This window comes from Equus asinus, chromosome 9, assembly GCF_041296235.1.
Source record: "Equus asinus isolate D_3611 breed Donkey chromosome 9, EquAss-T2T_v2, whole genome shotgun sequence".
NCBI classification, from domain to species: domain Eukaryota; kingdom Metazoa; phylum Chordata; class Mammalia; order Perissodactyla; family Equidae; genus Equus; species Equus asinus.
The window spans coordinates 3,027,103-3,050,194 of record NC_091798.1 but is presented as its reverse complement, the minus strand read 5'-3'; the positions used below and the strand labels follow the sequence as shown (position 1 = coordinate 3,050,194).

The window sequence follows — 23,092 nt, the reverse complement described above, 5'->3', positions numbered from 1 at the left end:
TCTGGGGGGCACTTCTGGACTTAGCGCCACGGCCAGGCCTGCTGCTGGCATGTTTAGACAGTCAGAAATGGTGGGAGAAGCAGCAGCACTTCCTGGGAGGCCCTTCCCACGCCTGTGGGCTGAGGACAGGGTGGCTGGCTCAGGACCACAGGCTGTCCGGGCGCTGGGCTCTCGGGCATGTGGGGTGGGTTCCAGTCCGGGGGCTCGCAGTAGAGGTGCTGGGGAGCTTGAGGACGGAAGCAGCAGGAGCGGCTTTGTGTGGTTAGGTTGGCTCCTTCCTCACCAGCCCCTCAAACGCAGTCATTCCTGCCTCTGTGCCTTTGCTTTAGCTGTGCCTATGCCCAGAGAGTCCTCTCCACCTCAGGCCGCCCTCCTGTGTGGTGGGGTTGGGGGTCCTCACCTCCTTCACGGTCATTTGCTCAGTTGGATGGCTGTGCAGGGTGGCAGGTACCTCCCTGTCTCCTGAGGAGGTAGAATGGCCCAGTAGACATCTGGAGGCTCTTGTCATCCAGCTGTGGGCACCAAGTTAGCCCTTTTAGGAACTCTTTGCTCCACCCTCTACCCCGTCAGCCTGAGCCTGCTGCGTCTTGCTCCCTCTCTGGCCTCTGTGCCTGGCACGTTCCAGCTCTCTTCCTACAAACCAATGGACTGGGTCACTGCCCTTTGGAACCTTGTCCCTGTCTCTTTGAATGAAGTTTCCCAAATCTGGCTGTGGGGGCAGAGTCACTTGAAGACTTACATAGTGACCCCCCCAGTACCTCCCCAGATTTGGCTTCCTTAGGTTTGGGAAAAGGACTCTCTCTATTTCCTTTGGACTGCCAACCCGTGAAGGTAGGAGCAGTTTGTCATTTATCTCTGCTTCCACAGACTTTTTAAACAGCTTTATTGAGATGAAATTCACATATCATACAGTTGATCCATTTAAATTGTACAGTTTGGTGATTTTTAGTATATTCCCAGAGATGTGCAACTATCACCACAATCAATTTTAGAACATTTTCATCATCCTGGAAAGAAATCCTGTACCTCTTAGCTGTCATTCCCCAATCCTTCCATCCCCCTGGCCCTAGGCAACTGTTGTCTGCCTTCAGTCACTGTGGATTTGCCTTGGAAAATGCTCTTGATAGAACATAGCCACTTCCCAGCCTGCTCCTCCTCCCAGAGCATGTGTTTCTGGCCCTATGCCCTCTGTTGACCTGGCCTTCCTACGTTTCTATACAACCTGCCGACCTGAAAGGGTCTCCCTTGGGGTGATCTGTATAAAGAAGTCATGGCCAGGGGCCAGCCCCGTGGCATAATGGTTAAGTTCGGTGTGGCCGGCTTCAGCGGCCTGGGTTTGCGGGTTCCGATTCCAGGTGTGGACCTACACCAGTTGTCAGCCATGCTATGGCGGTGACCCATATATAAAGTGGAGGAAGCCTGGCACAGATGGTAGCTCAGGGTTAATCTTCCTCAGCAAAAAAAAAAAAAAATGGCCAATCGAGGTGGGTGCTAGCAGGCTCCCTGCTGTACAGCACATGGGTGCTATGCACACAGTCAGCTGAGTATATGTTTGTTGAGTGAATAAGGACACCAGTGGTGGGCCAGGGTGAGACCAAGACTGGGTTCTGAGGGAACTTGTGCCAGCCCTTGGGTCTCCCACTGCCTCTTTTGGGGAAAGCCCAGAAGTGGCTGATAATGTGAAGCTGTCTCAAAGCCCTGCAGCCAGAGACTGGGAGGCTGATGTACAATAAAAGCTGGACAGAAATGGAGGAGACGTGGCCTCGTGGTCTAACTTCCTGGTTTCACAGGTCACAGAACTGCAGGCTGAGGGGAGAAGTGGGGAAGCCACCTGGCCCAGGATACACACAGGGGGTTGTCCTGCCCCGGTGCTGACCGCTCCATCCTGTGTGCAAGCTTTGATGGGGTCTGATAAGTTTGTGAATCCCTGAGTGGTGCGGGAGAGAAGCCGAGTGTGCTCACCTGCCTGGGGATGGCTGGGCGCTGCTGGTGTTTGCTGAGAAAACAGACCTCTACTCTCTTTGCTTCTGCTTTCCCAGGCAGAATTTCATTCCACATACCCCATGGCCCTCCTGGGTTGTGTCCCTCTAACCCCTGGTTACCTGCCAGTGCCCACTCTTGTGTCCATCAAAGCCAGTCTTTCACTTTCTTCAGGCCTCTCCATGCCCCTTGCCCGAAGCCCCTCTTACGTGCCCTGTTCACATTCACAGGGAAAAACCATTGCTTTCCTGGGGGGCCTTGAGGAACCTGCAGAAGCCAAGAAAAGAGAGTTTTTCTTGGCAGATGGTGTGTGACCTCTGGCAAATGACCTTTCCTCTCTGAGTCCACAGATTCCAGGCTGCCAGCTGAAGAGGTGTGACAGGGCCTCCTGGTTTGGAGAGCGTTGAATAAAAAGCACTTCCAGAGGAGCCCTGAGGCTCACCCGGAGATCAGTCTGTGTGTCGACAGGCAGAGGGTTTGGGCTTTATTTGTGTCCTGCCCTCCAGAGGGCAGTGGACAAATTGGCCTGGTTGTGCCTTCCCCGCCCTTTCTCTCCAGCTGGCTCTGGCTGAAAAGGGGGGTGGAGTCAGAGTGGCTGTCCAGATCTTTAACTCACGCTGAGCTCCGACTGCCATGGTCTTGGGGGAGGAGAAACTCTTTGGATGTAAAAAAATATAATCATAGCTAACATTGATTGAACTCATAGGCCAGACACTGCTCAGTGTGTTTTTCTGCTATGATTTTTTTTGAGATATAATTCACAGACTGTAAAATTCACCCTTTTAAAGTATACAGAGTAGTTTTTAGCATATTCACAAGGTCATACAACCATCTCCACTGTCTAATTCCAGAACATTTTTATTACTCTGAAAAGAAATCCCTTACCGGTTAGCAGTCACCCCGTATTTCCCACTCCCTCCGTGTCGTGCACCCATCAGTCTGCTTTCTGTCTCTGTACATGTACCTGTTCTGGATGTTTCATAGAAGTGGAATCATGCGCCGTGTGGTCTTTTGGGTCTACTCTCACTTAGCATAATGTCCAGGTTCATGCATGTGTTAGCATTGTCAGTACTTTGTGCCTTTTTATAGCTGCATAAGATTCCGTTGTGTGGCTAGGCCACCTTTTGTTTATCCCTTCCTCTGATGATGGATGTTGGGGTGACTTCCACTCTTTGGTGACTGTTTAATAGGACTGCCATGAACGTTCATGTCTGCGTTTTTATTTGAGCACCTGCTTTTAGTTTTCTTGGGTGTATATACCAAGGAGTGGAATTCTTCACTTAACCTTTGGAGGAACTGCCAGACTTTTCCACAGTGGCTGCACAGTTTTCCATTCCTGTGCTGAGTTTTACTTGCATTGTGTCATCAGTCCTCACATAAGTTTCGTGAGGTGTAGATATAATTGTTATCGCCCCCACCTTTCAAGTGGGAGAACTGAAGCTCAGAGGGTTTCAGCCCAGGGTCATACAACCAGGAAGTCAACAGTGGTTTGGCCCACGCTGGCTGCCATCACTGAAGGGGTCTCTCTTCTCCCAGGCCCTGCTTTGTGCCATTAGGATGAGGACTTTTGACTGTGTTGTTCGCCTGGCACACATCGGCACTCAGATGGTTATTGAAGAAAATGCCATTGTTTTCTGATCTTGATGGCTCGAACAGGAGCTTGAAGGAGGCATCTGTTTCCTAGGAGTTCCTCTACTCTGCAGTTTTTCAGACTTCCACTGGGTTTTGCATTCTCCTCTCCACACCAGATGCTGCAGACCTCCCACAAGTTTCTTGCTGTCAGACATCTCTCTTGGAGACTCAGCCTGTGGCTAGGGCATGAGATGCATGGAGTGTGCTAAGCAGAGGTGACTTGTGTTTCCAGAGAGTGTTTGTCATTAACTTGGCTGTTGAACCTGTTCTCTCTCTCTTTGGTCCAAGACCACTGATGATCTGCTCTCCTTTTACTCCTCCAGGCAAAACCCATTTACGGTGGCTGGCTGCTCCTGGCTCCAGATGGGACTGACCTTGACAACCCAGTGCATCGGTCTCGGGTAAGGGCGTCAGAGTGAATTCTCAGGGTGGGAGGGACTGGAGAAGGGCCCATCTAAGGGCAAACTGGCCAAGTGGAAGAGGGAGATAGGGAGCTGGACAGTGGGTTGTGGGATGGCAGGATCAGCAGGGAACCCCCATTTCGTGAGCTCACAGGTGTTTGCTTCAAAATGAGGTGCTCTCACGTGGTGCCACCTGTTTCATGGGTCCTCTTGACTGTAGAAACAGTTAAATGGAAAAGGCAAAAGAGCAGTTTGGCAAATGTTTGTATTATGCTAATTAGGTTCCCAGTTCCTTCAGGGCCCGAGGCCCTGCCTCCTGCAGCTCCCCTCTTCCATCCGGTGCTTCAGGCTGGGCTGGGCGCTCAGCAAATGAGCCTAGTGAGGGGTTAAGGGCCTCAAGGGCCAGCATTGCTTTTGCCTCATCTCTCCTGGGCACCCCAGCCCAGGACAGGTCCCTGCTGTGCACAGGCTGCTGGGAGCAGTGAGATGGTCAAACCAACATTGTCCCTGACCAGTGGTTTGTTCCTCTGCCAGGGAGCCCTTTTGGATTTGACTCCAGTTAAAACACATGCTTTCCTTTTCCACGGGCTTGCTTCCAAGTGCTGCCACCTGCACCCTCTAAATTGCTCCATCTCTGCTTCCGTCCCATCCCTGGCTCCTCTAGAGAGCTTCTGCCCTGCCTCTTGGTCTCTGCTGCCCCCAGCCTGAATGCCACACTCTGGGGTGGGGGCCACAGTGCCCCACAGACCCTGCATTGTATCTGGGGTGTTTGGAATTCCTTCTGGAATGGATTTTGACTTTAAAACAGCAAATAGGAGTCTTGAAAATGTTTCTCAAGAAGAGTCCACGTGGGCTCTCCCTGGACACCAAGGGCTGAACCAGCCCTCTGCAGGTCCTCTTTGCAAGGCCGTTTGAGTATCCTGTTCCTGCCACCCAGGCGGGAGGACCACAGGGGTGACTGTGTTCCAATGACTTCAGCAACTAGGGAGCAGTTCCCCTTCCTGTTTTATATTTAGGTCATACAGAATTGCCATCTCCAGCTTCTGATGGGCATCATCATTATTATAAATGATATAATTCTGGCCCAAAGCAGAGCATGGTACTTTACTTAGTTCTTGTGGCCTTATTGCCAGAAAAGTACGAATTTTGTTGGGCTTTTTGAAATGTTGAAAATAGGTCATGGATCCTCATAATAATCTTTGGGATTCAGGGACCAACAGTCTCACGTTCTAGACATGTTTTCCCCCCACGAAAAGGAAGGCATCTATCTTCATGTCCTTGTTGTTCTGCTGTCAGTGCTGTCGGCCCACTATTGGCCCCCAGCAGCTGGCCTTTGGGTGGGGAGTGGAGGAGGGCACTCTTTGCCGGTTCGTCATTCCTGGATGTTGGAGTTGTTCCTGCTGCTCTTGCTCTTTCTCAGGTTTGATTTTTGTTAGTTTGCTCCTCCTCAGTGAGTACTGGAGCCCAGCTGTCTTTTTCCCTGTCTCCCACTCCCTGTGGATCATTGGAACAACCCTTTTATAGCAGTTTCCCAGATTTTTTCAGAAGTGGGGAATTAGTGCCTGGCATTCTCAGGTTATCCCATATCATGTCAGATAATTCATCAAATAAATACTGACACATGTTAGTCGATAAGCTCTGTGCTGGGTACATGAAGAATACAAAAAGGTGACCAACACACCGTCTCTTCTCCTGAGGAGCTTGCAAATTAAAATAAACCAGGTGTCTCATTAAATCTCCTTAACTCATGTGGAATCGCAGTGGGTGGTTTGGGCCTCTCCCCTAGCTGGCACATCACCGTTCTTCACCGTGGGTCCCTCTTTTCATGCCGTCTGCCCTAGCAATGGAAGCTGTGGAACCAGCGTTCCGTAAATACAGATTTGTCAGATACAGGGACTCAGGAAGCAGAGATCGCGGCCAGAGCCCTCCTAACCATAACCACTCACTCTATACTCCGTTGCAGAAATGGCAGTGGCGGTTCTTTATCCTCTACAAGCACAGCCTCTTGCGCTACGCCCTGGACGAGATGGTGAGTGTCCTCCTCTGCCCACTCCCCGTCTGCAGCCTTTGCCATGCCCCTCAACTCAGCTTCATCTGCGTCGTCTCTGAGTACAGCAGCTGTGTGCTCTTCGCTTGGGCTTCTGTTTGGGAGCCTGGAATTTTTTAAGAACTTGTGGCAGCTTGTAGAGGTGGTCCTTAGAACTCAGACCTTTAGTTTGAGGCATGTGCAGTGGTTGTGGGTGAGAGTAAGTAGTGAGGAAAGAAGGCCCTTCTGTTCAAGGCTGATAGGAAGTGGACTCGGCAGAGTGCTCCTAGGCAGAGAGAAGTGGAGCAGGCTGTGGACCTGTGGGCAGATGGGGGCTGGCTCTGGGCGTGTGTGTGGAAGTTGAGCACACGTGCATTCACGCACTGTAATCCCAGGACTGCCTCTTAGTTCCGTTGCTGTGATTGGTCTCACTCATCCCATTCGATTTTCAGAGGCCTCCTGGTCATGGGGTCAGTGTTCTTGTGGTCACTAAGCTGTGGCATGCGGGCTCCTTCCTGCCCTGCTGCTTACTTGGTTTGCTTCCTGCATCCTGGGCTGGACTAGTGTTTACTGCTGTTGGTCCAGAGGCAAACCTGAAAACCAAGCAGGTGGAACGTTCTGGCTCTTTCTTCCCCGCCCCATTTCATCTCCTGACTTTTTCTCTGAAGGAGATTAGTCTCTCCTAACTAATCTGAAGTATGACTGAATTCCAAGCTTTAAAAGGGTTGAAGATGGAAGATTTGATTACCTTTTCCTGTTCTGTTTGAGTGTGAGTGTGTTTGTGCATTCACGTGGGCAGCATTTTTCAATTGGGACTGTCCTAAAAAACATAGTCACACCGTGTAAAATAGGTTGACCCCCCCACCCCCCACCCCGAGGTCATATCTTTGCTGCAGGGTTGAGAGCAGACTTCTGGAAGTGTGAGCAGAGATGACTGTCCTCTCCAAGGACCTTGTGGACTGTTGGGACACCTGGATTTTAGGGTGGTTATTAAAGCTCATATGTGAGTAGGCCATAATTGGGTTGTTTCCACACTTGGGTCCTAATCTTTGTGATATGTTGCTTTCTCTGTTTTGTTTCTGGGATGAGTTAATGGGTATGATATCTAATTATGGAATTAGTAGGTATGATACTCAGGTCTATATTGACTATCACCTCATTGGCTCCTTCTTAAAAAGAATTTTCTTCCTCATTCTTCCTGGTGAGACTATTTCTACAACATGGATGGGCCACAGAGAGTTTTTGCCCTGGAAACACCTGTGGTCTAGAGTAGTTTGAGATGACTGGGTTGAAAGTGAGTGCCGATGGGGTGCTAGAATTCCTAGAGGTGGGAGCAGGGAACTGCTCCGCTTGGACCCTCAGTTCCTTTCGGGGAGGAAGCAGACCTGGAGGCAGACCCAGCGCTGCCTCTCTGTATTCTCCCCACTTGGCCATCCTTCATGTGAGCAGTAGCCTTGGGGTGGGAGCTGGGCTCCTATGAACCTTGAGGTTTCCTCTGTCCTCCCTGTGCCTGGCTGACCCATTCTGAAGTCCCACAGAGACGTACAATAGAGAAGGGGCCCCCAAGGTGACTGGATTGCATCCAGGCTGGGCTGGGCCATGAACCATTCCGAAAAACAGAGTTGCTTGGACTTATCCTTGGAGACTGATTATTCTGGTTAGGAAATCTTTCTCTAGGTCTAACTGGAGTCCAGCGCAATCCATTATTCCCTTCAGCTCAGTTGCACAAGCACAAAGATGGTCGCTCTTGGGGACGCCTTTGTGTTGGCACATATTGCATCCGAGAGCCACTCCAAAATGATGGAGGCTGCTGAGCTGTGAGTAGGGACACTTGCAGTACACCGTGGTCTCCCAGCAACCTGAGTGTTGGTTGGGTATTATTTCATGTGCTGCTAGGCCAGAGGTGGGACTGTGCCAGCGACGTGGGAAGAGAAAGAAGTCCTAGGAAAAACTGGGACTGCAGAGAGCACATTGGTGGGGGATGCCTAGGATTGAGAGTTTTGGGAGTCCCCCTTTCTGGGAGATGACTTTGGAGCTGAAGAGACTGAATTGGTGAGCCAGTTAGTGCTAATCTGCCCAAATTGGGCGGTGCAGATACCCTGAACCTGCAGGGAAGGAAGTGGCATTATTTCTTTGAGTGAAAGAAACAGTGGCAGTTGCATTGAAATACCTTTAAAACAGCATTTCAGGCATGTGAGGGTTTTCCCTCTTGTGCTAGGAAGGTCCTGTGAGGAAAGTTGCAAGGAAGCATCTGGGCTACACTTGAAGCGAGGCTAGGTGAAGGAGGCAGTCAGATACCAGCTGCCCAGTGGCCAGTGTTAATGGCCATTGCTGTAGTGCTTGTGGGCAGGCTCCTTCTTGCAGGGGCTGGAGGGGCCTTTGCCGCGCCAGTGCTCGGCATCAGGCCTTGTTCTTCATGGCCGCTCCCTGGATGAGCACAGTCCAGAATCCTGGAGCTCCAACCCCGCGGTCAGCTCTCCTAAAGCCTAGACTCCCGCCTTGACCTGGCCAGCAGAGTCCTGAGACCTGGAGCAGGAGAACTTTTCAGGCAGGCTTGTGTGTGAACTGAATTCCAGCCATGCTGGAGGTTTTCTCTTTGAGTGCCCAGAAGTAGAAGCATGATCCTCAACTGGGGATGTTGTGCCTCCCAGGGCCACCTGCTAATGTCTGGCGTACTCTTTGGTTTTCACAACTGCACAGGGGTGGAGGGGGTTGCTACTGACACCTAGTGGGTCGAGGCCAGGGATGCTCTTAAACATGCTGCAATGCACAGGACAGCCACTCACAACCCAGAAAGATCCAGCCCCAAATGACAGCAGTGCCAAGGCTGAGAACCCTGCATGATCTGGTCAGTGGCTTAAATTATTTTTATTTTTAAAAATTAAAATATGTTTGACTTGCTATCGCCCGTTCTTAACAGGTGTGGAAGGATTCACCGTCAGATTTCTGGGGGAGAGGTGGGTGATGGGGCAGGGTTAGCCTGTTGGCTGGTGTGCTAAGTGCCTGGTGTGGAATGGGGGTGGGCCTATTCCTGGCATGGAGGGGTTTCTCTGGGGTGTCCCTGCACATCCGGGTGACCACAGGGCTAGCAGAACTGCTTATGTGTGCTTTTACCCAGAGAGCATGTAGGTACCACTCACGTCCCATGGCATGCTCAGACCCCCGTGCCTATATAATGGCCCCATCTTGGGCTTGGTCTCCGAGGGCAGCAGCTCTGAGCAGTCTGTAGCTACTGCTGATGCTACTTCTGGTGACAAGCTTAGCTCCAGCCCTCCTCCTTCCCAACCCACTCATCCCTCTTGAGCTGATCTACTACAGTAATAAATTGTAAGATTTTGTGGCTGGGCTGTTCCCTTAATGCTTAGTTATAATCTGTTTCAAATTGTTGCCTGACTTTTATACACTGTTACTATTTGTTTTCATTTTATTTGTTTAAATGTTGTCTTACTAACTAGTTTGTGACTTCCTTTCATTGTTGGGCCCTCTGATAGTTCTTGGTATCTCTCTGCGTTGTCTGGGCTGGGCTTGGGTGGCACAAACCTAGTAAGTATTTGTTGAATTGAACTACTCAACTTTGTAAATGCATTGCTGCAGAATTTCTGCGTTCATTGTGGGGTGAAGGTGGGACCTGGGATGCTTCTGGAAGAGAGGTTAGGTGCGTCACATGTTGCATCTCTTAGTGCTTCCTCAGCTGAAGGGAGAGTGACCTCCAGAGGGTTCCGGAGAGCAGAGTGGGGAAGGTTGTCTTTGCAGGGCTGCCCCACCACCCACCGGCCTGGCTGGGACTGAGCGAGGGTCAAGGTGGTTGTCAGAAGGCCCTGGAGGAGGAGCAGGACTGCAGTCCCTGGGGTGGTGCCTGCCGCAAGGGCTGCTTCGAGAGGCCTTTCTGCCTGGGGCCTTCTGCTAGGTCTGGGGCCTTCAGGCCTAGTGTGGCTCCAAGGGCTGACTGTTGCCTTTCTCTTCCAGGAGGCTCTGAGATGGGACTAACCTTTGGAAGTCACTTTTCCTTTTTTGGGAAATTTCTTTCTCGATACACCCACATACCCTGTAACTGGTGGGTGTGGAGAAGAGGCAAATTCCCAAAAAAGAAAATTTCCTAAATGCAAGTTGAGGTGAGGTGGGCTCAGGGCAGCCTCACAGACAAGTGGGAGCCTGAGGAGTTTGGCTGGGCCTCTGGTTCTTCAGGAGTGGATGGAGTGAAGAATCTAGAAACCCAAACTGCTGCCTCTCTCCTCTTCTGTTTCTCCCCCTGTAATTTGCCCACTGTGCCAAATTCTGCCACTTCTCTTTGAGCTTTTGGGGGCTGATGTAAAGCTAAGGTCTTAGTGGTCAGAGCCCAAAGGCCACTAGAAGGCTTTCCTGGAGAAGCACCAAGTCCAGAGGGGAAACAGGGCCCCAAGTTTCAGGTGGAGCGCGCTGGGCTTAAGGCTCCGAGGCTCCACAGGGGGCTGCCCCTGATGCGCTCTGCGCAGCCTGGTCTCTTGCTTTCATGTTCTTTTCCTTTTCCTTCCTGGAAGCCAGGCAAAAAGCTGGTCTAAGGTGTGTTTTTTCAAAAGAATTCTGGTAAAATATATGTAACAAAATTTATCATCTTAACCATTTTTAAGTGTACAATTCTGTGGCATTGAGCACATTCACACTGCTGTGCAGTGTCCATCTGCAGAACCGGAACTCTGTCCCCATTCACTGCTGAGTCCCCAGCATCTCTCCCCCAGCCCCTGGCAACCACCATTCATTCTACTTTCTGTTTCTATGAATTTGACAACTCTAGGGTCCTTTATAAGTGGCATCATACAGTGTTTGTCCTTCTGTGTCTGGCTCATGTCACTTAGCATTGTGTCTTCAAGGGTGATTCGTCTTGGTCAAGTGTCAGAATCTTCCTTTTTGATAAGTTGTGCTGGATCTGATACTCTCGAGCCCTGCCTGCTCTGAAACACACTGACCCTTGTCTCTCTCACGTGGAAACTGGAGAGGTTGTACCCTTGCTTCCGAGGCAGGTGTGTGGTATTGAGGGCTGCCCTTGACTCTGTGAGGCTTCTCTCCCTCCTCTGCCTTGGGAGTCAGGACAGACCAGAGCTGCACGATTTTGTCGGGGCCGTGCTGCCAAGGACCTTAGCTCAGTTCACATCTTCATACATAATAGGGAAAACACTTTTAGCTCTTGGCTGCGTGCCTGTTTGGAGGCGACTGTGGGTTTGTCCGCCCCAAAGTATGTGAAGGTCCAGCTAGAAGTTCCTCTGGTGTCTGTGCTCATAGGTAAAGCATGGGCTTGGTCTGAGTGCTCTTCAGAGGATGCCGAGTATTAGCCATTGGGATTCTGGCTCCTTCGGGGTTTGCTTCCTGCAGGAGGGAATCCCTGAGGTTACTTTGATCTTAGGACCTTTGTCCACTTCGTGCTTGATGGATTTCAGCTACTTCTGGTGTTGTGTCAGCCCTGAGTAGCACACAGGTGCCCAGGGCCCTAGGAGTGTGTGGAGGAGGGACAGCACAAGCACAGCTCAGCTCGACTGCCTCCAGGAGCCGTCTTTGAGACTTTCTCCTCCTGTGCAGCCAAGCCCTCCATCCCCCATGGCATCGTTCTGCAGACATACCCCTGCGTAAGAATATCCTGAGGGCAAGGCCCAGGTATCCAGTTTAAATAGCCACTCCCTGTGATTTTCAGGAAGCACCAGCATTTGAGAAGCCCTGCTTTAAGCTCTGGTTTTCTTTCCCCCGTGCAGGCTGATGTGTCTGATTCATTGGTAGCCAGGGTGGCACGCTCTCCAAAACCAGGATTCGCATGCTCTTCAAGGCAGTGGGTGGTTGGGGAGTCACAAAGTCTTCTGGGAGGAAATAAGGGCGTTGGCCACCTTCCTGCTTGTCATGGAGATTGGGGAGGAGCCGCGTGCTCTGCCCGGTGCTCTGTGTTGGCTCTTCAGGCACGATCTCTAATGGGGTCCTCGCAATGACATTGCTTGATAGATATTATGTCCGTTTCACAGGTGAAGGAACTGAGGCAGAGAGATCGTGGGGTCACTCAACTTACGAGTGACGGAACTGGGATTTGTAAACAGGCGAGATGCCTTCTAGGAGAATGATGGTGTCTTTTCCCCCAGTGGTCCCGTCCTTCACTGTGTCTAGTGATGGCCCAGCCAGCCAGCATCTGCTGCATGCGTGCAGGAGGGGAATGGTGCTGGCAGAGGGCCATGCTGGGCTCTTGGCATCCTGCCCGCCACCCGGCTTTGTCTGTAGCCACAAACTGGCAGCTACAGTAGTTTTCCTTATGTCTTAAATCTCGTTGAACTAAATTAACTTCAGGCTCGCAGTCTGGGTGTATGAACATATAGTCAGAGGTGTGTAGAAATCAGAACAATAAGAAGTCCTGTGCCTGTCTGAGAGGCAGAGAAACTTCCTCAGTCATGGGGAACTTTCATGTTCAAAGAATCAGGGTGGGATGGGGAAGCAGAGAAGATGTTTTACGGATTAGTCTCATGTTTTCAGAATTACTTTTAAATTGGTTGTGTGTCTGGCCTTGCTCTGGGCTTTGTGCTCTTCCACAGGGTTTCAGCCTCCAGGTGCCAGAGCCCGAGGAGTGTCGAGAGAGAGCGCTGGTTTGAGAGTCCAGTAAACGTGGATTTTAAGCCTATTCCTCTGTTTCTGGCCGAGCGGCCTTGAGCCTGGCCCCTTTCCTGCCTGTTTTCCCTCAACAGGAATCTCGTGGGGTGATTGTCAGTCCCACAGTCATCTGCATTTCCTTCTTCCCCCTCTGCTCAGCTGCTCTCTCCAGTCCTGTGCTTGCTGTGGTAGTAATGGGAGTTTTAAAAATAACCCTGGACTCGACAGTGTTTTCTTTCATATGCTAGCCCCGAGAGCAGTGTGGGGCTGTTGAAGAGGGACATGAACCCTTGAGGCCCTCAAATGAGCATGTGCCTCCGAGGTTTCTGGGTGCTGTCAGACACAGGCTGGAAACCCTCTGTCTTTAAGGGGGATTCTGCACAGAGCTTAATACAAGTTTTAAAACTGATACAATCTGGTGCTACTTTAGTTGAACCCCTCCTTCACACGTACACCCCTACCCAAGCTGTAGTGAAGAATATGCCCTGACTGGACGGACCTCCTTCTGCAGCTGAATTATCTAGGTGCCTGAAGTGCTGTCCATGTGCCTGCGTGGGCAAGGCACCTCTTCTTGTGTCAACCATTTAGTTAACTTATTTTTGCAAAATAATAAGCTTATTTTTTAAACGTTTTCCAGTGTTGGCTGATACATGAATAACACCCATCTTTCTAGGTAAACTCTGAGGCCTATGTCTCAGAGCTGATGAGGAGCTGATGTTTTTGAAGAAAAGTGGAGAGTAGCTGGGAGGCAGGAAGGGGGCCACTGGCCACTCGGTGGGCTGGGCCCGTGTGCTGGCTGTCAGCGATGGCATCGCCAGGGAGTGTTGAGGAATCAGGGACCACCAGGGCTGCCGAGAAGGTGATTCAGGGTGTTGAGGTGTTTCACCCCCGCCTGCTTTGGTTTTCTGCACACAGGGGCCTTAGATGAGTCTGTTAGCTCATCGTAGCTTAATCGTGACAATTAACCATAGTTCTCACCTCTTTGGGAAGAATGTTGTAACAACTAATTCCTCCATGACTCTTAAGTATGTGAAGATAAAATATCTGAAATAGATGTTATGGATGCAAGGGCTTCCTTGGCTGGAAGGTCAGATACTGGTGCAGTCCTGGGGGAGTCGGAGGTAATCTCTTGAAGGCGGTGGGAGTGGATGACAGGATGAGGGCTGGGTGCTGAGGGGCCCTGAGCTTCCTGCAGGCCACTTTGCCTTAGAGCATCTTTGGGCCAACTGTAAGGTATTTTGAAATGTTACAAAGTCGCTGAGCCAAGGCATGGCAAAGGTGAACCAGGTGGGATTGGGAACTCTTCGCAACTGGCAGCGGAATCCTGTCGTCGAAAGTTCGAGGGTCAGCAGTGAAGCAAGTGGTTAAGGTGGTCTAAACTGAAAAAGCTATTGCTTGGTCCTGCAAATTCTATGTGAGGAATTACATGAAAAAAAGAACACTGAAGGCGGTAGAGATGACAGTATCTTGCTTTTCACTGCAGAGGAAATATAGGCATTGGATATTCAGTGAAATACAAATTCTATTGCCATTTGGCTCTCTTCGTCCTTTCCCTGTGAATTTAATCATTGGAAGATAAAGTGTGGTGTATGTGTCCATTACTGGGTGAATCAAAATATACAGAGAATCATTGTTAAAAGGTCTAGAGTGCAGACGTTGCTTTAAAACCAGAGCACCTGCTGATTCTGATGTCAGTGCTCTACGGGGTTCGCTGAGACACTGAGGGAAAGAGTTAGTGCTTCGACAGCCAGGACTTGTGTTTGCCTTGACATCCAGGTACAAGAACTTGGGTCAAAAAGCCAAGCAGCACTTTTGTTAGTTCCACTTCACATCATGGAATGTTTATCACATTTATTGTCACGACTTTACAACTTAGCATCAGAATACTGAACTTTAACGACGTTGTCTAGTTCTGGCTGTGTCAGGACTCGGCTTTTGGTTAACTATTAGGAAGCCAAGTATTTGAAAGCTCTTATTTGTGTGACCGGTTTGCCGTTAATAGGTATTAAAAGCAGGCTGGCAGGACAGGAAGGAGGTAACCGTTATTCTCTGCAAAGTAAAGCATAAAGTGCCCTCAAAGTGGCCCAAAACCTCTGTGAGAAAACCTTGAGGAGCTTTCATGGGTAGAGGCAGTAAAGAGGGAATGACAGCTGACTAGAATGACGTGACCAAGACAACGAGGCAAAAAACTCAGCACGTTGTCTTGCTTCCTTTCAGATGCTTCTGTGTTACATCCAGTCCTTGGCCTAATGTACATCCAGTGTGTTTTCTGTTTAGAAAATCATCCTGTATTTATACAATGAGTTGCTTTTTAGAAAATTGCATGTTCTTCACTTGATACAAATGCACAGCTTGAATCATTTTACTGACTCTGGTCTTTGGTTTAAAACAGGCTTGCTTGAGATTTCAAGAGAGGGCATGATGTCGCCTTCCACTTTAACCCGCGCTTCAGTGAGAACAACAGGAGAGTCATTGTTTGCATTACAAAGCTGGATAATATCTGGGAAAAGGAAGAAAGACAGGCAGTTTTCCCATTTGAAAGTGGTAAACCAAAGTAAGTTATTGCTACTATGAGATATTGAAAATGTCTGTTGCTCATGGGACTCGCTCGAAACCACAATGCACTTGAAATGAATTTTTATCAGCTCTCCTGAGACACCTAACTAGGACATCTCCTCCCCATCCCAGGGGACCAGGCACTGCAGGCTGGAACAGGGCCAGGAGTGGCTGTCGTGCTTGCGGCCACCACTCTGACTTTAAGCTCTTCTGGAAATGAGAAAAATATCATCCTTAATAAAAAAAGGCAGAAAGTCTTTACGGTGCAGTTGGACTGAAACTCGCTTCCTTAAATCAACATAGTTGGCACAGCAGTCAAAACTAAAATCTTTTTTTTAATTCTAAAATGAATACATGCCTGTTTTATGAAAAAAATTATGCATTTTCAAAGTGGCTAAAAAGTCCTCCATCCTTCATCCCTTCCACCCTCCTCACAAAAGTTGCAACTTGGTGAATATCTTTCCAGTATTGTCTACGACACACAGCACACTTTCTGTTTTTAAGTGCTGCTTCAAGAAATATTTCCTAGGCCCTCCCTGTTGGGCCGTGGTTGGCTGTAGAGTGGACAAAAAAACAGCTCGACTGTAAGCTCCTCGAGGGCAGGGAGCGGAGGGACCCTATTCTACATCTGGTGGACGTCTTTTCCTCCTGAACATTGTTACCCAATGGTATGTCATTGTTTATATATGTGATAATTGAACCGGTACTCTATTGATGAAAATTCGGAATATGGAAAATTCCAAACAAATAAAACCTGGGAAGGTTAATTTATTTATTTTACTGAAATACTGTAATAACTATCCTTATAAATCTTTGCTCCCTAGAAGAACAGTTTTATTCAAAGAATAGACATGTTTAAAATGTAGAGAAGACATTGCCAAAGTGCTCCTTCTGAAGGATGTGAGGATTAACGCATCCACGAGCTCCTGGAAGAGTGTGTTTTCCCTGCTCTTGCCCAAACTGGTTATTACAGAGCTTCATGACATTTGCCACTCTATTAAAGATGTCCTACTTTTGTGTTTATTTTTTACTTTTATGTGTTTTAGACCATAAAAAAACTTGTTTTAATGTAAACTTTATGTTTTTATTAATGTTTTCCTTTATGGCTTCAACTATATATTTTTTCTAACAATTTTATCATTTTGTTTTGTGTAAATCTTTAAATAATCTAGAGTTTATTTTTGCTGTAAAGTTACTCTTTCTGCACTTTAGTCAGTTCCACAAATGATCTTAAAGATGGAACATTGGGCATCCTGAGCTCAGGCAGACTGGTTTTGAAATTAGTGGGCATTTCTAACAGTTCTGTGTATGTGCCATTTCAGATACAAGTGCTGGTTGAAGCTCACCACTTCAAGGTTGCAGTCAGAGATGCTCACTTATTGCAGTACAATCATCGGAAGAGAAATCTCAGAGAAGTCAGCAAACTGTGAATTTCTGGTGACATAAATGTCACCAGTGCTTTGCATACTATGATATAATCTTAAAGGGGCAGATGCTTTTTAAAAAAATGAAATTGAATGTAAACTTTGCACATTTAAAGGGTTTATGTACACTATGAGTGAAAAGTTTTACCTCTATTCATCAATGTCCTACTTGTAAATCATCCATTTAATAAATACTGTAAGAGTTACCTGTCTTCATATGTCATTTAATCATATGTGCATTGATTTTCAATAATGCACAATGGAAAAAGAAATATGTAGCAATATTAATACTGTGTTGGAGTCTCCCAAAGCTTTCTATACTTCCTAAAATATTTTTTAAGACAAGAAATAGAAGTAAATACTATCCCAAAATTAACCTCTCTCTTCCTGGGTTTCATAAAAACCAGGAGATGCCACAAGGAAATCATTCTCCCATTTTCTTACTTCAGGAAATAAAATATATTCAGGAGATGAGAAAAGCAGAAAGAGTTTACCCATAGATGACCCTTGACCCATAGGCAATTACTGTTAGCATTCTGTTTCTTTTGAATCCTTTTAAATCCTATTTTGTCTCTAAACTATACTTCACTGCTTTCAAATCAGTATTGGAGACCGACATGAGACTATCTCCCCATAGGTTTTCTTGGTTTTTATGAAATCTCTAAATTTGTAGAGGGGAAAAAAATCATTTCTTAATTAAACGTATATCAGATTCAAAAGTTTAATAGTCCCCATTGTCAACATTCTTAACTATGCCTTTCTGCCCTTCCTTTCTCCCAGCAAGCCCAAAGAATAATAAAATTTCAAAACTAGGTTGTGGTCACACGACTTCATTTTATAGAAAACCAAAATATTATTGTATCTATTATTGTCTCTACAATACCATCTTCTCAAGTACTTTAAATTGCTCATTGTCACAGGCTGGTTTCCCCGGGAAGCAAAGAGATCAGAATGCAAGTGGTTTATGAGGGAGCGCTCTTGTGATCAACTGCTGTAGGGACAAGAAGGTACAGGATTGGGCAGAGGAGGACATGGGGCGTGGATGCCTCAGCCCACCCTGCAGGGGAGTTGAAGCTGGGATGATCCTTTAGAGTAGTCAAGAGGGGGACAGGTCCTTATAGCTGAACTCTAGTCAACAAGTACCGGCCACCTGGGAAACAGGGCGGAAACGTGGGTGAAGGGTCTGTCTTGACCTGAGGCCGTTCTCACATGGGATGATAACTGACTGCGGGCTGTCTGCGCTTCCGATGACTAGAGGAGTTCATTCCTCAGTCCTTCAGAGGGATTGGGCGGCGCATCACAGCACAGTGTAAAAAGTACATAAATCCCTTAACCTAACATCTGGTCTGGACCGCCCTTCTCCTATGGTTAAATGGAAGAACATAAGCTTTGGAGAAAAGAGGGAACTATGTTTACACAAAATAACTCCTCTGAGCCTCAGTTCCTTTGTCTATAAAATGGGCAGTATAGTACATCTTTTGTAGGGTTACTGTGGTTGCTAAATATTGTTTGCAAAGGGGTCGTCATGTAGTAGGTCTTCAATAAATGGAAATGCCCTTTCTTTTTGATTTTGGAAAGGCTCTTGTTCTACTCAAGCAGTTTCCTTCCATTTGGTCTTTAAAGAGTTTTCTCATGCCTCATGGTTCTAGAGTCCAATAGCCCAGGAACACTCTTTCTAGTTGTAGGAGACACTGACGGCTGCCTTCCCATTTATTCCCCGTTTCCTATCCCCTACTGACTCCTGTTGATCTGCAGATGGGCAAGTGGCATCAGTTGGCCCAACCAAAGGGAAAGGCAAAGCTCTGCTGACCACCCACAGCCATCTTATGACCCCGAAAGGACCCCGCCTTGGAGAAGCCGACACCGAGGGTGACCAAATGAACTACGAACCGAATGTGGACCTTGATGCCATCACTGAGCTGTTGATACTTAAGTGCGTCGAATCATCCTGATGACTTACTGTTAAGCCAGTTTGAGTTCACTTTACTGCTACTTAACAGCCAAAAGCTTTCTGAACGATTCAGTAGTAGATCTTATTAAACCTACCACAGAGAAAAACCTTGCTTACAGACTCTGTCTTACTCTCATCTACTTTATCCTCGAGGGCAAATATTATCTTATGTTGCATATTGTTACTTTGTACTCACCTCTTTTACATGTTCCTGGCTCTGCACCCTTAGTAAACCCTAACTTCTATATGTATTTCTTTGTTCTGCATGTCTTGCTTGAATTATTCATTGACAGACTTAATGAATAAAAGCTACCTTAATCTCGGGTAAGACTAGGCATTCTGGGAACATTCCTCACACAGCCTCCCAACTGCTCACATGGACTTGATAATAAACACCGTCTCCCCCACAAGCCAAACACATCTTCCTTTGACAACAGAAGTGGATGTGTTTTCTTTTCTTGTTTGCAAACCCCTAATCTTGAGGGGTTATCCATCAAGTTCCTGCTTGTTTGGTCAACACCTCCAACCCTCAGCCCATTTGCTGACACAAACAACTGGACCCAGGTCTGATCACAAGCTTCAGCTACTCCGAGTCTTCTTGGTGCTCCGTTATTCTGACGGTCCTGCCTTCTACAATCTCATAGGTGAGTCTTATAAAAGAACATTTCAAACCCATCGTGACTGATTGATATAATTCTCTTCAGAGGAAGAAGGCATTTCCTTCAAAGGTTGTCAGTTATGTCAAAGGAAAAAGGCAAAACTTTAATGGGCACCTCTAATAATTTGACCATTTGAAACAGCAGCATGTAAACTGAGGAGTTCAGAATCCAGATAGCTCATCTAAAGAAACGCAGTACACCTGGAAAATGCAGCCTGCAAAGCTGCTCAACACCAGCAAATTTAAGAGTTCAAACTAAGAATAGCGTATGAAAGGATGTAAATATTCCTGTCAAAGTTTAACATATCTTGATTAAACTGAAGAATGTTCATAAGCTGTGAATATACTTAGCTTAAAGTTTTGGTTTTTTTTTTTAAAGATTGTCAACAGTTGTTATCTCAGTTGCCAATGTTTTTTTCTTCTTTCGCTATTTCTCCCCAAATCCCCGTTACATAGTTGTATATTTTTGGTTGTGGTCCTTCTAGTTGTGGCACATGGGACACCACCTCAGCGTGGCTTGATGAGCGGTGCCATGTCCAAACGAGTGAAACCCTGGGCCACCGCAGAGTAGTGCACGAACTTAACCCCTTGGCCATGGGGCCGGCCCTAAGCTTAAAACATTTTAAACAAGAGAGGCTAGGCACAGTGCATTTTTTATTCTGCATAAAGTAAAAAATATCCCCACTTCCCCTGAAAAACAGTGTCATATCTAAAACACATGATAGTAATATTAACAATTAAGACATTACATAACACTATATACATGAACATGAATCCATATTCTTTAACTTTTCAGTATTCGAAGAATACACTGCAGCATGGAGATTATGACAAAAATGTTTTGCTTTTTCTAATTCATAGTTCTTCTGGTTGATTTACATTAGGAGGCGTTCGAGGTGAAAAGGCAATTAAGCCCCCACCAAAGGAAGCGTGCCTGGCGTGGTCCTGTCACTTCTCCACCTGCGTGAAGGGATCACTGCACCCCGGGCGTGGCTAGAGAACAAAGTCAGAGAAGTCACTAAAGTAACATTCAAGTTTCACCAACTTAGTCTGCAACATTGCAAGTTAATAGTGGATTAATTAATAACATAACATTTTTGTACCTAATAAATTATTAACATAATGATTATGCTACTTTCTAGCAGATATAATGTCAAAACTATAGCTTTTTTCATTGAAAGGGTGACTAACATGTAAATAGACTCAGCAGCACATGCAGAATGAATAAAACTGAGGCCACATCTTCAGCCACTTATGTAGAGTCCACAAATCCTAACCCATAGAGCCGCACTTAATATGCCTTTTACTAGTCGGATCCTGTGGGATCCTTTCCTCTGTTCCCCCTCAAGCCCCAGTTCAGGCTTAAATGATGCCATGGAGCAAGTCATAATTTGGGTGTGAAATGGACGGGGGGACCAACAAAAAATATATCAAAAAATCAAAATTCTAATATATACAGAAGTAGAAAAGAATTCACAAGGAGAGTAAATTATAAGGTACTAAGATTTATCAGCAAGATAATGTATAGATAACTGTAAAGTACTTGTAATCATATTACTAATATATGAAAAACAGAATATTGTGATTCATTAGCTTCCAGATTTACTTATAAGATCATATATTATCAGAACCTACCATTCTGAGTTCAGATCTAGGAACAAGATGAAGTCAAGTTTCTATAAATGGGCCTTATGCCGAAATGCCTGACCCTCTGGTGTCAGCCTGCGATTAAAGGCAGCTGGAACCAAGAAGGACCAGAGTGTGGGTCACAGTAACACACTTCTTTCTGCCCCAGAGACACCAGGCCACCCAGAAGCCTGAAAACCAAGAAGGCATCTTTGAGAGCCGATGAAAGCCAAGATAACAGAGGTCCTGAAGGAACTGGTGGCTTCAGGAAGCCAAGCATTGGCCAGGCTTCATGAGGTTAACAACAGCTGCTGCTGTTTGATCCCACACTTGCCATAATGAATTGTTTACATTCTGAAATCAAAGATCAACAAACCAAGGCCATTCCCTGAGCCATTTTAGCAATTGCCCTGGAAAATTTCAAGGTAAGGCTGTACACCAGAGTTTCAGCTGGGCTACACATTAAAATGACCTGGCAAAGGTCTACCCCAGATCGCTGAACTGCAACCACGTGGAGGGGCAGAAAACCAGGGCAGCAAACACTCAGTGGGCAAGACAGCACTGCTGCATCGTGCCCGTGCCAGTGGCCCTGAACACGAGGCAGACGCTCTGCCTGAGACAGGCCCAGGGTGGATCAGGGAAATGGAGCCCTGAAGTTACAACATGCTTTAGGAACATAACACATTCACATCCCTCTCATAAGAGATTAAACGTGTGCAGCTGTGCCTGGACATGAGGCAACACGGGAGAGACGAGAGCGTCCACGGGAAGGCTGCCCAGAGGGCTGATGCTGGAGCTGGAGTCAGAGGCAAGAGGTCACCAAAAGTAAAGGCTGGGGGCTTCCAAATAAAATAGAACATAATTAGAGTAATCTAAGCAAATTAGAACTAAAACAGCCAATGACACCTGAAGCTAGGCTAGACATCGTGTCTCCAAGCGCATGCTTCAGATGGGTGGAAACCTTGCCTTACACTTTCCTGCATCACTTAGAAACACCTGCATAACCCGGGCCACATGTTAGATATTCATGTACTCAACCGACTTGTCACAGCACATTTGACACATAAGTCACATAAGGAAATACACCTTCAGAGCTTAATACTAAAACAAACTATATTTTAAAGTATGTAAACACGAAATTTTGTTCCCATTTTGATAAAAATGAATAACAAATGGATTTCAGAGTAAAAAAATAAGATGTAAATTTTAAACTGCATTTCAATTAAAAACAGTAATATTCATTTTATAAAACAAGTCTAGAATATAAAAGAACTTTTCAGATTAAGTTGGAAAACTTACTGAATCAAGAAGATGGCATTCAGTCATGAGATTTTTATTATCAAATACTGCTGAAAAAAAAGAATTTTTAACTTTTTAAATATTCTCACAGTCAAGGGTTATTAGAAATGGACAAAGCTTTGAAAGATATGAGAAGTTCCATATATCAAATGCTAAGACAAAAATATAGGTCATCTTATGCTATAACAGTTTTTCAAAATTCTCATCCTTTATTTCAGCATAAAAAGGGGCTTCTCCAAGCAAATCTCATGCTTGTAACATTAAAGGTGCCCAAAAGAATCTCAATGAAGAACCCAGCTGGGGAACATGAAATGTCCGGCCAAGGTGATGTTTATTTTGCGTTAGGCACCAGCCAGAAGAGCACCACAGAGCAGCAGAAGAGAGGAGGCAGAACTATCACACGCTATATTATAACAGAAACGCAAGAGCCCTTTCCTAATGCATGACAATCACAACAAAGTAGGTAGGAGTAGGCATTAGGGAAGAAAAATTGGTCATTTGGAAGAAAGGTTTGACGATGTGTGTTGAAAAGGAGGAGAACTAATAAAACTTCAGGGAATTTCTCTAATTCTGAGTCTTCACAAACAATGAAGGATCCCAAATAGTTTGGTCTAATGTAAAATGCTACTTATATCCAACATGAATTAGTATCTGCTGTTGATTTTTTTTTTTTTTTTTGGTGAGGAAGATGGCCGCTGAGCCAACATCTGTGGCAATCTTCCTCCATTTTGTATATGGGATACCACTGCAGCATGGCTTGATGAACAGTGTGTAGGTCTGTGCCCAGGTTTCAAACCTGCAAACCCTGGGCCACCGAAGCGTAGTGCACAAGCCCAGCCACTATGCCACCAGGAAGGCCCAGCCCCTGTTGTTGATTTTTAATAGGTCTACCACAACCAGGGTCTACCTCAGCTGATTTCCTTGGAATATTTTGAAATTAGCACA

General features: G+C 46.7%; 2 protein-coding genes across 5 annotated transcripts in view; one reads left to right on the top strand and one right to left on the bottom strand.

Moving 5' to 3' along the window:
- The window catches only part of LOC123283909 (myosin phosphatase Rho-interacting protein-like), a 91,862-nt gene extending 75,043 nt beyond the window's left edge, over positions 1 to 16,819 (top strand). The window contains exons 2-5 of the mRNA XM_070516891.1: positions 3,936 to 4,013; positions 5,977 to 6,042; positions 15,026 to 15,187; positions 16,512 to 16,819. Coding sequence (XP_070372992.1) covers positions 3,936 to 4,013; positions 5,977 to 6,042; positions 15,026 to 15,055 — 174 coding nt within the window. The 3' untranslated portion in view covers positions 15,056 to 15,187; positions 16,512 to 16,819. The remainder of the gene's footprint in view (positions 1 to 3,935; positions 4,014 to 5,976; positions 6,043 to 15,025; positions 15,188 to 16,511) is intronic.
- Positions 16,820 to 19,863: 3,044 nt separating this feature from the next.
- The window catches only part of LOC123276004 (disks large-associated protein 5-like), a 65,991-nt gene continuing 62,762 nt past the window's right edge, over positions 19,864 to 23,092 (bottom strand). Inside the window, exons 12-13 of one of the 4 annotated variants that reach the window (XR_011505688.1) lie at positions 20,858 to 21,039; positions 19,864 to 20,215 (exon numbers count right to left, since the gene is read on the bottom strand). Coding sequence is in view for 3 of the 4 variants with exons in the window: in XM_070516892.1 (XP_070372993.1) it covers positions 20,171 to 20,215; positions 22,148 to 22,197 (95 nt within the window). In the remaining variant the exon portion in view is untranslated. Of the gene's footprint in view, positions 20,216 to 20,857; positions 21,040 to 22,147; positions 22,198 to 23,092 lie in introns of all 4 variants that reach the window. The other 3 variants (XM_070516893.1, XM_070516892.1, XM_070516894.1) reach the window with 3 other exon arrangements.